Raw genomic sequence first — 16,387 nt, forward strand, 5'->3', positions numbered from 1 at the left:
TCTTACTCCTGACCTTCATGGCTGATTCCAGAATGTGATAACGGACTCTGACCCAGTTCCCTATCTGAATACTTTGGCTTGTTTATCCTTTGGTTCTTGTTCCTGAATTTCTCCAGTAACTTAATATCCTGATTCGTTGTGTTGACTGAGTTTTTTCCTGTACTAATTGGCAAGTCAGACCTCCCAGTCTACCACAGAAACCCCCAATCCCCATAGCTCACCTGTACAGTACTCTAGTAGTACCAGTACTACCTGGTAGTATTAATACTGTCTAGCAATGCTAGCAGCTAAAAGTGAATCTACACTGAGATATTTCCATTAAATTCTGGCAACTACTATAACCACTGCTTTCTAATTTCCACTTGATTTGGAGATACTTTACCCATTTGAAGACACTATGCATTTTTAGTTAAAAGTGAAGTTGCTCAGTCAAGTTCGACTCTTTGTGACCCCATGGACTATAGCCCACCAGGCTCCTCCATCCATGGAATTTTCCAGGTAAGAATACTGGAATGGGTTGCCATTTCCTTCCCCAGGGGATCTTCCCCACCCAGGGATTGAACCCAGGTCTCCACAGTTGCAGGCAGACCCTTTACCATCTGAGCCACCTTAAAAAGTTATCTTCTATTTGGGAATTCTGTTTGCTCATAGCCTCACCTCACCCTTTTTTCCCCAATCAAGTTCCTAGTCTGGGTATGCTCTTGAGGGGTGACCGTGGCCATACGTCCAGCAGAGAGTCTAGCCAGCCCCCATGTGAAGGTGTGAACAAGTTTCCCACTTCCAGGCTCCTTCTACATCTCATCTCCAAATGTGGACATGAGGTGGTTTTTGGGAAACATTTTAAAGAGTCTCTCTGTAAGAAATGTCGTCAGAGTGAGGAAGGAGCCCAGCTTTTCCAGGAAGCCTGGGCCACAGCTGTCTCTGGGAGCAGGCAAGGACAGGAGGCAGGCTGCTGGGCCCTGGGGCACGGCTGAGCAGGCAGGGCAGGTCCGCAGTCACCCCCTCACTCACGGAGGGTGACTTTTTGAGAGACAGGAAATGAGGAACGTGGGTGGGCAGGGCCTTCGACAGAATTTTGAGGAGTGGTTTCAGAATGAGGCAAGAGGGGCTCCAGGTAGGCTTGAGGGACTAGAGAGCGAAGGATAGGGGACGGTTTGTGCTGTTTTGTTTATTTTTCTCAGAAGTGGGGCTGTGAGCTGTGAGTTGGATACCCTTTCATGTTTCTCAAAAGACAAAAATAAAAACGGAATTAAAGTTTAATGTTAGTGTACATTCTTTAGTATCTCATAGGCCAGTCTATCACTTAGTTTTTGCTGTGAAGCAAATCACTCTAAAACTTAGTGATGGAATAAAACGGCTAATTGTTTAATTCACATTGCTGTGCCTTGTGCTGGGCTCAGACAGGCGATTTTTGTGTCAGTGGGACTCGTGCATGTTGGCAGTCAGCCGCCGGTCAACAAAGGCAGTCAGGCTTCAGGGGGCTGCTGGTCTTAATGAGGCAGGAGATGGGGCATCTTGGATGCATGTCCCTCCTCTTATTGGGAAAGACTGAAAAGTTGCCTTTCTTCTCCCAACAGTAGGGTAGAATCTATTTCGCTGTGCCCTGCATCTGGACTGTGTACCTTGCTTTGATGATTTAATAGGTAGGAAGCCAAGTTGTATCATTTCTAAGCCTGTTTGCTCTTTTCTTGTAGATTCTTGATTACAAGTCACGCAAGTCACAGAGGAGCCTGGTAGGAACCTAGCTCCTCTGCCCATGGGATTTTCCAGGCAAGAATGCTGGAGTGGGTTCCCATTTTCTCCTGCAGGGGTTATTCCTAACCCAGAGATTGAGCCCACGTGTCCTGCGTCTCCCGCTTTGGCAAGCAAATTCGTTACCACTAAGCCACTTGGGAAGCCAATGAAATACTCACAAAATGTTACTGAAATCGGAATTGCAATTAGCAGATAAATGAATAGTTCAAAACTGGCTCCATCAGATAGAGAATAAAATTTACGTGATATCGTGTTGCTTCAATAACTTAAGGAAAACTCAGTATTTCTCTTATGAAATTGTCGAGCTGTCATCACTTTTTACCCAACATCCATGAAGCTCTGTTTCCTGAGAAGTGACGTATCCCTATGTGGGTATGCTTCTTGATTTGATGATCGTAGACCTGAAGCTCTGTTTCACTAATCGATCCCAGATTCTTCATGGAGGTGGCGATTACCATGGGACTTGTAATCAAGCAAGCTTTGAATTATGGGCATAAGATATTTCACCATAAACCAGAGAAATTCAGAGAGTATGTATCTCTAAAAGCCTAAGGAGAAGACTGAGTCTTGTTAAACTTTATCAGTGACCCAAGATAGTATGGAAGTCTCAGAGGCTCATGATCTCAGAGACATGAACACCATGTAGAATGATCTCAACTCCCAAGAACAAGTGATTCAAAGTACAGTGACTAGGATTGTCATGGCTTCAAATTCCCACTCCAATTGGAGGAGATTCAAGATAGAAAAAAAACAGGACACTGGCCCGAGATAGCTAAGGCGCACATCAAAGGAGAGATTTCAATGAGCCTAGGCTCTTGCATCTTCCATACATGTGTGTGTGCTTAGTCATTCAGGCTCCTCTCCCCATGGGATTTCCCAGGCAAGAATCCTGGAGGGGGCTGAAATTTTCTTCTCCAGGGGATCTTCCCGAACCAGGGATTGAACCAGGTTTTCCTGCATCGAGGATGGATTCTTTACCACTGCGCCATCAGGGAAGCCAACAGGGAGCTAGTTACTGAAAAGAATAAATGAGATAATGTGTTGTTTCTCAGACTTTCAGTTCAGTTCAGTTGCTCAGTCGTGTCTGACTCTTTGCGACCCCGTGGACTGCAGCACACCAGGCCTCCCTGTCCATCACCAACTCCTGGAGCTTACTCAAACTCATGTTCATCAGGTCGATGATGACATCCAACCATCTCCTCCTCTGTCATCCCCTTCTCCTCCTGCCTTCAGTCTTTCCCAGCAACAGAGTCTTTTCCAGTGAGTTGGTTCTTCATATCAGGTGGCCAAAGTATTGGAGTTTCAGCTTCAACATCAACCCTTCCAATGAATATTCGAGACTGATTTCCCTTAGGATGGACTGGTTGGATCTCCTTGCTGTCCAAGGGACTCTCAAGAGTCTTCTCCAACACCACAGTTTAAAAGCATCAATTCTTTGATGCTCAGCTTTCTTTATAGTCCAACTCTCACATCCATACATGACTACTGGAAAAACCATAGCTTTGCCGAGACAGACCTTTGTTGGCAAAGTAATGTCTCTGCTTTTTAATATGCTGTCTAGGTTGGTCATAGCTTTTCATCCAAGGAGCAAGCATCTTTTCATTTCATGGCTGCAGTCACCATCTACAGTGATTTTTGGAGCCCAAAAAAATGAAGTCTCTCACTGTCCCCATTGTTTCCCCATCTATTTACCATGAAGTGGTGGGACTGGATACCACGTTCTTCATTTTCTGAACGTTGAGTTTTAAGCCAACTTTTTCATTCTCATCTTTCACTTTCATCATCTCAGATTTTATCATTCATTAATAAGATTCCCTCTCATCCCTACCTGGATATCTTGTTAAAATGCAGATTTTCATTTAGTAACTTTGGAATGGGGCCTGAGATTCTGCCTTTCTTATAAGCTTTTTGATGGTCCAAAGACCTCACATTAAATGTTTGTAAAGCATGTGGGAAGTAACTGATTATTTGAAATTACTACTAGTCATTATCCCAATTATCCTCATCGAACTCATAAATGTAAACTGCTTCCATTTATATTTAACTATCATGCAATATAATAAAGATAAGTTATCAAATTATCCAAGATAATTTTTCTTATAAACTTGGCTTAATCTCAGCAACGGTCTCTGTCTCTATGTGTTTATTTTCATATTACATGGCTCACTATGCACAATTTTAAAAACCAGAGAGAATGACCATGAAAATATCTTTAACTTAGAATTTTGTTAATTATGTATGTCCATTTTAGTATATAAAGAAGAAAATATAATTTATTGAACTGCAGGAAGTTCAGTTCCTACTTTACCCAATCAAAAAATATTATTGTCAATAGTAATACCAGTTGATTTCATTCAATAACAAAATATTATGCTCAGTAATGACACCAATTGTTACGTGTACCAACAAGAAAAAAATTGGAGGAATGTGGCCTAAATTATCTTAAAATGCAGTTATATTTGGAAATCACAGCCTTGTATCAGGAGTTACTTCTCCATTTTTTTCTTTCTTTAATGTAGTTTTATTACCCTTAAACTTTACATAAGTTGTATGTTTGACATTTGTAACTTTTAAATTAAAGGAAAAATTATTATTCGGGGCCCGTGTTTACTCTTGACTTTCTCAAATTAGCATCTTTGTAAAATAGAGAAAATATCCTTCAAAGTGCAGTGCTTTCCTTTACAGTTAAACATTTTTACAGAACAATGAAGGACATGATAAGTTTTTCCCAAGGCCTAGTTACTCCTTGGCAGTAGATTATGCATTCCAGTATAAAGCTTTTTAATTGTGCTGGGAGTTCAATTCTTCTTCTTTGATACTTTAGTTTAAGAGCTGAAAGAATTAATATAATTCCATGAGTAAAATAAACTCAGAGTAGACACATTGCACAATAGGAGGGTTAAAATTTTGTAATTTTTTTCCTCAACTATACAAGAGAATTGAAAAAGCATAAAACCAATCAAAATGGAAATGTATTGTTTACTATTTAGGGTGATATCAAATTATAGTATCTTTGATCTGAGTGGGATTTTCAGACATCATCTGGTTCAGTCTCATTTTTAGGTAAAGGAACTGAAATCTCCAGGGGTTAAATGAGTGCAGTTTGTAGTGAGGTTGTTAGGATGAATGCCATAGAATAATACATTCACTTAAATTAAACTTCTATAAACAGATCTTAGCATTTCATTCTTTTGTGTACAAAATTATTTCCAATACAAGCTTCAAAATTATTTTGTGAGTTTCAAAGTGCTGAAGGTAAAGTCCTACATTTGTTTATAACCTTCTGAGTCCTATGGGATAAAACACTTATGGCCTCTCCCAAACTTTAGCAAAGTAAATGACTTTTCCTTGAAGCATCCATTTTAGGAATTGTTTCCACGAAAGTTCCTGTCTATTCCCAAGTGTGTGAACCCCATGACGCTATGGATTTGGAGTTAAGATCTGAAGATCACATGAGAACAATTGGCTTTAAGTGAGGGTCACAGAAGGTAGAAATCAGAACTTATGATCAGAGATTATTTTTCTGTTTTAGATTTTCAACTGAAAACAAGAAACTGCTATCAGAAAAATGTCTCTTCAATAGGACGTGTAGGCCTAATACCCAAACTCAGCTTTTGCACAGATGGAGAACGTATATTCACTGTTGGTCTTATAAACTTGGTCCAAAATGCCTGACTTCTAAGTGATTGCTGTTTGGGTGGTAATTCCTGTTAAGCTAGGAATGATCAAAGCAAGTTTAATGTTGAAAACAGGTAGGATTCCTGAATTTGGATGAGAAATTTTATACATGAGTATCAAAAACAGAAGGGATACAGTCTTGTTGAGGGTAAAAGTCTAAGGGGTTGAGTGTCAAAGAGTTCCCTTGAGATGTCTCTGCACTGTAACCTGGGGTTGCTCTTTAAAGACCATCACGTCTTTAGGCCTGGTGTACAGCAATAAGGAGACTTAGGTTCCAAACAGCTGCATTTCTGATTTATCTAGCTCCATGATTCATATCCATTCTTTCATTGTCTTTAGAAATTAGATTTATGCCTCTTCTCCCACCCAATTGTTTGCCTGATATATCTTCTTTTGGGCAGAATTTTTTTTTTAAGTTGAATCTCAACCTTATGAAAAAGTAGATCTGTGATATTTTAATGATTTACATTATTTGCTGTTCAACCCTTTGTTATCTATACTGGGGTCTTTTTTTAAAACAGCATGCAAACACACACACACATGCACACGATAATGAGGAAGAACTCAGTGAAAATGTATGGAACTACTCATTTTCTTAAAATGATAGTTTTATTGAAAAAAAAAAAAAACAAGAATGTACAAAAACCAAATTTTACCAGTATACCATAACTGTTCCTAGAGCTTTATGGACAAGTATTCAATTTTACCAAGTGATGACAAAAATTGTTTGTTTTCTGTGTCAGTTTTTACCCAGGTGAAATTTTATCAAATTTCTAATCAGCTCTGATTTCAGCTCTAACCCTGGTTGTTGTGGGAATTTGAGAGGAAAAAATGCCATCTTGTATGAAGTAGAAAGCTGTGGGGAGAGAGCGAATTAGCGAAGATGGCATGTTCAGGCTCTCTCCCCCCAACGTTCTGTAGACAATTATGCAACGGCTGACATCGCTTATAGCACTATGGTGAGGAGCTGCTTTGGGCGATACGGATATATGAGCTCCACCCCTAAAAGGGCGGGAACTACTGCTGCCTCACGGCTGCGTCCCTTCCAGCAGCCACAGAGGAAAGAATATAGCGTGTTTACTGTTGCGTCTGGCGTCAGCCAGCAGAGAACACTGCTGTGGCTGCTGTGCCAGCCAGGAGAGAGGTATTGTTGTGTCAGGGTGTGCTGTGGCCGTTGCCAAGAGAGAACAAACGTGTCTGCAGTTCCTACAGCTCCTCTAGTCTCCTCCCCAACCTCTTAGCTCACGCCTTGCCCACCCTAGGTTCAACAGTTCGAAGAGTATAAGCAGTGAGACAATTGGCATCAGGAACAGAATGAACAGAGACACAAAAGCCCAAATTAATACTAATGTCTATTCTTCATAAACTACACCGCTGCTCCTGCTCCTGCTAAGTCTCTTCAGTCGTGTCCGACTCTGTGCGACCCCACAGACGGCAGCCCACCAGGCTCCCCTGTCCCTGGGATTCTCCAGGCAAGAACACTGAGGTGGGTTGCCATTTCCTTCCCCAGTGCATGAAAGTGAAGAGTGAAAGGGAAGCCGCTCAGTCGTGTCTGACTCTTAGCAACCCCATGGACTGCAGCCTACCAGGCTCCTCCATCCATGGGATTTTCCAGGCAAGAGTACTGGAGTGGGGAGCCATTGCCTTCTCTGATAAACTAGGCTAGGAGGCAGTAAAGCAGAAGTCATGTATTACTCTTCTGGTTTGATAGCCATCCAGCTGAGGCTCCTGGCACAACCATCCCCATCCTGTAAGTAATATCGCAGGTGACGTCCTGAAGTTGTAATGGAAATACACTCTCTGGCTTGAATCCCTCAGGGAAACGATGACCAAAGTTTGCCAAAAGGCCATGGCCTCCCTCTTGAAGGACTCTGGAGAACTATCAGAAGTCTCCAACCTGCAGAAAGCTCTCACCCAACAGACAGAATCTAGTTTGAACAACTCCCGAGGACACTGTATTTTAAAGGGACAAACATTGCTGGGTTGGTTTTACCACATTTCTTAAAAAACCTTATGACAATGAAGCCTTCAGAAGTGAATTTCTCAATGGTGGTACCTACATGAACTGTCTCCATGCAATCGCCAATCTTACGATTGAGAATCTGGGAAATTAAGAAGTTGAGAGGAAAAGGAACCTGAGCAAGTGGTAGAGAGGGAGAGAAGTCTGGAATCACGCCAAAGAGCAAGCATGTGGAAACGCTTTGTCTTCCTGAGGAGGCCTGTGGATGGCTGCAGGAGGCGCAGCTGAGGTCCAGGGGAGCCTGATTGAGTGACACATTGAGCTCATCTTTAAAGATAGATTGGACTTGCCCTTTCTCAAACCTAAAGCTGGAAAACTTCCTTTCCTTAGCCTCTTTAATACTCTTCATATTACTTCCGGACAAAGAATGAAATATTGAATACGACTTTTCTTTTCCCAAACTCAACTCTCAATGGCCTTGTCTTTCTTAACCAAGTCTCATTTTCCCCATTTCTCCCCTTTTCCCTCAGACACTTGTGCCCTCAAACCATGTGAAATTAATTTTGGATCAATCACTTTAGGTACTAGTCTAGCTCATTTCCTTATTTTTCCCTGAAGGTAAACCTCTAAACAAAATGGTCTTTTGTGAACAGTAAAAATCGTTTGGTCAGCAGATCACCAGCTTTTGCTTGCAGTTGATGTTAACTGGCTTAGATGTGTACCCAAAGCAATACAGTGCTTTATGGACCAGTAATACCTTTACTTCAGGACAGGAATCTACAGAATGTCCAGCTTCCCTTTCACAGTCAGAGTGGTGGGAGCTCAAGATAAGAAGATCTGTCCTTGTCTTTTAGAGATTTTCCCTTCTCCAACATTTTCATGAAGTAAATGAAAATGATGTCTACTCCATCTTCCATTGACTAGAATCACCACCGCCATTGTCCATCTCATAGTCTTGTGTGTGTGTGTTTTCAATTTTTAAAAGAATTTACTTAGTTAGTTTCGGCACTCAGGCTCAGTTGCAGCTTATCTGCTTAGTTGCCCGGAGGCATGTGGAATCTTCCTACACATGGAATCTTCGAACCCATGTCCCCTGCATTGGCAGGAAGATTCTTAAACACTAGACCACCAGGGATGTCCTCTAGCCCATAGATTTAAATGGAAATAATCTTGCTTAATCTTCAATAAATTCTGAAAGAAACTTCTATGTTCTCTCCACATACTTTAATTTATAGGATCATCCCAACGTTGGTCCTGAGATTCATTCTGGGAACACTTCAAAGTTTTAATAGCATCAATTAATAGCAGCAATTGTGAGTGACTTCACTTTCACTTTTCACTTTCATGCATTGGAGAAGAAAATGGCAACCCACTCCAGTGTTCTTGCCTGGAGAATCCCAGGGACGGGGGAGCCTGGTGGGCTGCCGTCTATGGGGTCGCACAGAGTCGGACACGACTGAAGCGACTTAACAGCAGCAGTGTGTGCATTGGTATAACTCTCTGTAGTTTTAAAAGAAATTTCAGAAAATGAAAATATCAGTTAGATCTAAAACTTCCAGTCTATAAGAATAACTTGACTTTCCACCTTATTGCTGTCAGCTAATAAATGTCTCCTTGCTCTTTTGGTATTACACTAAAATGGCATACTCTTGTGAAATACTAAGTAATTATTTTCTCACATGGAAAGAAACTGACTGGGTAAATGTAATTTTGTGTTAATTCAAAAGACCTTTTAGAAGACATGTTATAAAGACTTTAGGAGATCTTAAAATAACAATATTGGTATTTTCATATCAAATATGTTTACTTTAGTAACTCAGATTAAAGACAGATTGCATACTTCTTAGTTTCTGTTTAGATTTTTTTAAGTTGATGGTATATGCAATCTACATTGCATTATAGATTGTTTTCTTCTAAAAATTTTTGAAAATACAGGGGAAAAAAGCAAAAAAAAAAATACAACAAACACTCGTGATTTTGCCACTCAAAATTGATATTTTTAACATTTTTGTCATTAAAAAAGTCAAAGTCCACTTTGAAATTCATTGACTTTCTAAAGTGTGTTTGTAGAAGTGGAATTATAAAAGTGGGATCTTCTCATGATGTCAATCTGTTTTTATGAAAACAGTCAAACTCTGACACAATCTGACTTCTCCAATATGTTGCCCACATGCTATTGGCTATTACTTACTCTCACCATGACTACCAAATAAATTAATACATCAACATAATCAAATGATATAAATAACCACTAATGATACCTGTTGGGTATTTTATCCACAATGATTTCATTTCTGAACTCATACAGATTTTGTATTACTTTGGAGAGGTTTGCCACTGCTAATAATTATATAAACTATTTTCTTGTATGATGAGAAAAAATATACATAATTCCTATCCTATAATGCCAGTGAAGCAACACAGAGGCCATAAATACAATTTCCCCTCTAAGAAAACACTCAGCAACTGCTTTTTTTTTTTTTTTAAAGGGAGTAGGCTTATTTCTAAATTACTTTAAAGAAAGAGTATTTAAATGTTAACCTGGGTGCTAGCTCTCTCAGGGAAAGAAATAGGAAGATGAAACAGAGGAACATTCCTAGAAATGAGTATGTGACCTATGTGGTCCTTACAGTAAATTATACTAATTCTACACTGATGTTTATGTGTTGTGGCCCTATTAAGCTGATATAACTTTTCCATTAAGTGGGCAGGTGGATTTCCTGTAGTACCCCAAGTGCCTGAAGAGGTATATTGTTTTCTTGTGTTTCCATTACAACATAGCGACTCAGAGGGAATCCTCTGTGGTATTTTCACATAGGTTGTGAATCTTTTATCTGTAGGTTGTGTTTGTATCTGAGAGATGAATATTAATAGCCTCTTGGCAGCAGAGTGACTTTCTTAAAACAGGGGTTTCCCTGTGTATGGGTGGATTAACCTTTCAAAATATATGTTTCTACTTAAACCACTTGGTTACTGTTTGATTCAAAGGCTGCCATAAAGACACCCTCTCCTCGTCTCTATTAGACCTTGTAGTACACTTCCCTAGATCTGAGAGGAACTTTCAGTATAGAACAAGGTAAGTAACGTATCCTCCTGCCTGTACTTTCATTTTGCTTACTTACCAGAGTTTGCTGTAACTTAATTTCTTTTTAAAATGCCTAGAGCTTTCATGTTAAAATGGTGTGTACGATTGATTTTTGAGTTTGGTAGTATTAGCAGTTAAGATCTGGTTTCGTGTATTCCAGGGGAAATGAGATAGAATTTATAAAATGTAGTATTGTGTGATGTTCTCCTTCAAAATTTTTACAGCTTTCACCCATTAGTCCTTTGGTGCACGTCAAGTAAGAGAAACTTCTGAAATGACACATTTAACTAAGTGACGGTGTCCTATTTACTATTTCTAACAAATCTTTAAATAATAACTAAATTTAGGCACTCATGAATAGTTTTATTATGTTTGTCCTCTTAGGTGATATTGCAGAGTTCAGCAGTCTTGAGTATGCTGTAATCAGTGCAAGGATCCAGGCAGTGTGGGTCACTGTGGTAGATAGCCTTCATTATACATTTCATGTATGATTCATGTAGCATCATGTTGATGGAAAGCATAAAAAGTTCTAAATATAAAATCACTGGGTTGATTTATTTAGTCAAATTTTCCAAAGGAGAGTGGAAAACAGACTTTCATAGGTATAATTTTAATGTCAGCAATCAGATTGACATCCCAGGAACATTCATTCTTAAAGCCAACAGTGAACAAATGTACTCAAGATGACTATGACAGAGTGATGATTTTTTCACTGATCTAGCAATATTAAGTGTCTGGTTTAGTCACAAAATTTTCTACTGTGAAATACTAAGGGACTTCATTCTTGGGAATCTCAGGCAATGCCCTGTTGCAGAAACTTGGAAAGACCTTTTTAAAATGGCAAAGCATCCAAGGACTTGCTCTCACAGCAGAAGGCCTGCAGAGCATCTTAACGTTATGAGTGACAAGCAAGTCTTTGTAAAATGGATCAGTGTTAACACAGGCAATTTTCAGAAATGTTGTCCTCAAATTTTGGAATCTACTTTTTAAAAAATAAGAATTGTAATACATTTTTTAAATCCAGAAAATGAAGAGAAACAAATCCTCTGATTTTCTCCTTTCTTTTTCACTTTCTTTACATCTCTCTCTGACTCTTTCCTGTCTTTTGGTCTCTCTCTCCTCTGTGCCTCCTTCTCAGCTGGTTTCCCTCACTCTTCACTAAGTTTACATTTTAATTAGTACATCATTGGCTTCCTGTATAATTTTTCCATTGAAATTTTAAGCCACTGGATAATTTCCCAATTTTAATGAGATAAATGAGGCATGAATGGGAAAGAAATAGTATTTCTTAAACATAGGAAATTTAGTTTTAAACTCAGTTCCTCCTGCTAAAGGAACCCAAAAGACAGACGTCAAAGGGACCCAAGGAACAATGAAAAGATAGGCACCATCCTAGATGCCTCATCAGTCAAGGTCCTGACTGATGCCTTGACCACCTTCTTCCACTGGGGTTAAGCGTCTTTACCTACACAGTGAGGGGGTAGGGGGAAGAGGGGATGAAGATGCTTACTAAGTTCTTTGTCAGCTGAATACTTCCTGCCAAGGATAAAGCCTGAGGCCTTATTTGAACTGTTAGCTTTAAAAAATTGCTTTTTAATGTTTTACTCTTAAGTGCTTTAGCTATCAATTTGTAAACATTGCTTCCTCATTAAGATTAGATAATGAAGAAATCTCAGAGGAAAACCTGTTAGTCACAGTTGTGCTGCCATCTGTTTGGAGTTGTGACAGTTTAGATATTTCAAATATTGTTTTCATGAAGGAAGAAGGATTTAAAATAAAATAAAACATATTTTACACACATATGTCCTCAAGTCTTTAAGAAAGAGGACAGAATTTTAAAAATGTCTTTCTACTGAAATTGCCCAGAGAATGAGTAAAAAATCAATTTTATTTGAAAACACTACCAACATGAAGCATTCCCAGGTTTTAAAATAAAAACAACATATGAGTGGAAATTATTCTAGTGACTGCAAAGCACAGTTCCAACAAATGGATCCCTTAATTGATCTAAGAATGTGAAAAACCTTGAGTGATAGATAATGAGTCACAGTGGGGCAGTTAGTCTAGAGTTAGTAGATTATTATGGTAAGTAATCAAAGGTAATTGTTCTATGCTTTTGCTAATCTGACGCACTAAATTCTGCAAGAAGAAACATATTAAGTAGAGTAATTCATAAAATACATTTGAAAGTAAATTACTTTTTTCACAGTTTTAAAATATATCTTAAGTTACAAAGATGGTGAAATGTTTCCTTTTGATGTGAATAAATATTGATAAATAGTTATGTCCAGATGACAGATTATATGCTTACAAGGTATATCAGTAGATTCTCAGTAGTTTGCTGTATTCGCTATTTTTCCTTTGGTTTTAAGTAATACATTATCACTTTTTAACCAACTCTTGACTAGGGGAAAAGTGTTCAAAAGTGTTCTGGGAAGAAAGCTTACTTTTTTTTTAACTACAAAAGGCAAAACAACTGTAGTTATTAAAACATGCAAAAAAATGTTCAGTCTCAACTATAGGAAAATGTGCTCCCCTTTTGAATTTTTCTTGTAGAGAAGAAAATAAAATATTGGAAGAATATAAAAAAAATCAAATTTGATTTATAATTGAAAAATGTGAGTGCGAAGATTCTTAACCTTAAGATGTTTCATGTAGACAAATTTAATCCTACTTAAATGTGCGTTAAAAATAACAGATTTCTCATTAGAGATTATTCTGTTGCATATTTAAAAACAAGAAAGAATATAAAAAAATAAAACCATAAATATTAACATTAGATAAGGCTATAACTATATAATTAGTCTGAAAGGATCTTGAATTTCATAGTGAGGATAGATTCTCTCTATTTGAAATCCTGTGTCCAGGGGTCAGGTTTCATCTTAACTTCTTATTAAATCAGAAAGTATTTATTAAAATCTCAGAACTGAGCTTAGTAATTATTAATTTTTATTATACATGTATTTTTGTTAAACAGTAATTTATTTTCATTTGAGTCATATTAGATAGCATTTTATATATATATATACATATACATATATACTTTTATATATACATTTGTTAATCTGGTGATAATTACCTGAATTTTAAAATTCCAAGGTAATTTATATGTAGTCACGGATATTTAGAATTCCTTGATGTTAATAATAATGATAATAACATGTTATTATTATTCTTTTGAAAGTATAGTCACTGATATGGTTTCTATTGCTAAAAATGTGGTGCATATTGCCGTAAAACAATACATCTTTAATCTCCCACTTTCATGATTATCAACAAAGCAATCAGCCTTCATAAATAATAACATACATAAAACATTCATGTCCCTTTAGAATCACTTTCTCTGCCAGTTTTCTAGTGAGTTTTGAATGTTAAAGCATATTTAAATTCTACAATATTTATTTAGAACTTACTATTCACCACACAAATCAGGGCAAATCTTGTAGTGGAGGCAAACTGGCAATGCTTTCAAGAGTAACCTCTTGTCTAACCTTTATGTTTTTCCGTTTGAAGATAGGAAGTATTACTGTTACTTCACAGATGAGGATACTGGGGCTCAGAGAGTTTAATGTGCCAAGAGTCGCAAAGTTTGTTGAGTGTTAGACTGGAACTCACATCTTTTGACATTTACTTAATCTAATATTTTTTGTAATAGGCTCAGATGGTAAAGAATATATGTGTTAAGAAAGGTGAATTTATAAATTAGGGGACCTCAATGAAGTTCTTCAACAGAAATCCAAAGTTTGAGAATAATTCCTTAGACAGAATTGGATAAAGGCCCAGAGTAAGCACATCTTTGTCCTGCTGTAGAATGAAGGGTCATTCTATGGACAACACATTCCTCTCTATGGGGTAAGAATTGGCCATTGGTCACATTTCAGCAAGCCTTTAAGATTTATGTGTCACAAGTGATACTGCAATATATGTCATTCTAGGATGACCAACTTCACAGCACCTAAGTGTTGGAAAAACTCTTAGCCATTATGATAGCCTGGAGAAGGAAATGGCAACCCACTCCAGTACTCTTGCCTGGAAAATCCCATGGACTGAGAAGCCTGGTAGGCTACAGTCCATGGGCTCGCAAAGAGTCAGACGCAACTGAGCGACTTCACTTTCACTTTCACTTTCACTATTGTGATATCCAATCTCTTCAAATTTGCGGGATCAACTTATCCAGGGATGAGCGAGTTTAGTGACAGACTTGGTGACAGAATCTTGGTCTCTTGACTTCTGATTCAAGAACTTTTCCAATTTCAGTCCTCAAATGTTAGTTTTTCATATAGAAGTAGTGTAGGTGCCCTGAAGTGCTTGAACAATAGAGAATCTGTGGTTGTGAAGAATTTTACTTTACTACCATAAAGCAAAAAAGGCTTCTTAGAAGGAAATAGATGATAAAAGTCCCCTAATTTGGCACCTTTCTCAGAAATATGAAGTGGAAAAAAAAAAAAAAAAAACAGCCCTCCATTTAAGGTTTTTTTTTTTTTTTTGGTTTAGCCAAACAGTGGGTACCCCAAAATCTCTTTCTTTTTTTTAATTTCCCTCATCATTACTGTAAATGAGAGTAATGTGTAATTTTCCTCTCTTCCAATTTCTTCCACATCTACAATCAGAGGGCCTTAAATACTTGTTTAGATATAGGAATCTTTCTTACCAGAGAAAGTAAATGAATGAAAATCTAGAACAAATACTTATTTTTTTTGAATGACATTGCTGTATTCTTTAAAAGCCTTGAGCATATGTCTTATTTATTTATAATTTATAGAAATTTTGTGAAATATTTCAGTGAAATCTTAGCTGTTTGCTTATAAATTTAGGTTGTTCTTTTAAACACCTGGTATGCTTTATAGTCCCTTTTCCAGGCTAAGGGAATTCCTTTTTCAATATAAAATGGTTTTAATAGGGAGCTCTGGGGGTAACACTTCTTGAACAGAAAAAGGTTTCAAGAGTGATTTAGACTAAACTAAGGTTGTACTCTTGCCTGGAGAATCCCTTGGACAGAGGAGCCTGGTGGGCTACAGTCCATGGGGTCACAGAGTCGCACATGACTGAGTGACTGACTCACACACACACACGCAAGGTATTATTAGGAAATCTTATTCAATATTTTGTATTAAAAATGTTACAGTTCCATGTACAACTAATTGCTGGCATAATTAATATTCTTCAATTCATTCAAAAGTGTGGTGCATTTAGCATATTATAGGCACTGTACCAGACACTGGGAATTCAAGGTATGCAAAGCACATGAAAAAATACAGAATTTACAGTCTAGTGGAGAAGAATGGCCTTAAACAGATGCTTGCTCACACACCAAAATAGTCAAATTACAATTATGCTAAATGCTCCAAAAGAGCGATGTATACAGCTGTAAGAATCATGCTAAAGAAATCTGTGCAATAGAAGTCAGGAAAGATTTACTTTGAGGGGAAGAGCCATCTAAAAGGAAGCAACAGCAGCTTCAAAGTTTACAGCAGAAGGGAGAACAGCACCTTCAAGGAAGTGACAGAAAGTCTAGGGGGTGATAAGAAAACTGGTTGGAAGGTGCTTCTGGGTCAATAGGGGAGAGGGGAGCATTTCAGTTATCATGATTGGGTGCCGGTGATGTCAAGCATCTTGCAAAACTGGGAGATTTGCCCCACAAGAAAGAACCATCTCTTCCTACATCCAATAGTGACCAGTTTGAGACAAGCAGAGCCTTTTAATGATGAAAAGGACTTTGGTCACTGTAATGGAAAGCCATGAAGGTGGTTTATTTTAGGGGTGGAGAGAAGGGAGATGACAAGCTCAAATATGTATTTTGGAAAGATCACTAGGTCTACAGTTTAGAGAGCAGACTGAAGGGAACCAAAACTGGGATGAGCCAAACTAGTTAGGATGCAACTTTAGTGGTCTAGGTGAAATATCATCAG

The 16,387-nt window shown here is 38.0% G+C and overlaps 1 protein-coding gene across 1 annotated transcript in view; it reads left to right on the top strand.

Annotated features, from left to right (window-relative positions):
• The first annotated feature begins 1,038 nt into the window (after positions 1-1,038).
• TNIP3 (TNFAIP3 interacting protein 3) overlaps positions 1,039-16,387 on the top strand; it is a 114,908-nt gene continuing 99,559 nt past the window's right edge. The window contains exons 1-4 of the mRNA XM_040238373.1: positions 1,039-1,114; positions 5,288-5,386; positions 6,355-6,577; positions 7,252-7,388. Of these exons, the coding sequence (XP_040094307.1) occupies positions 1,039-1,114; positions 5,288-5,386; positions 6,355-6,577; positions 7,252-7,388 (535 nt within the window). The remainder of the gene's footprint in view (positions 1,115-5,287; positions 5,387-6,354; positions 6,578-7,251; positions 7,389-16,387) is intronic.

The sequence above is a fragment of the Oryx dammah genome, unplaced genomic scaffold, assembly GCF_014754425.2.
Source record: "Oryx dammah isolate SB20612 unplaced genomic scaffold, SCBI_Odam_1.1 HiC_scaffold_3, whole genome shotgun sequence".
Classification (NCBI taxonomy): domain Eukaryota; kingdom Metazoa; phylum Chordata; class Mammalia; order Artiodactyla; family Bovidae; genus Oryx; species Oryx dammah.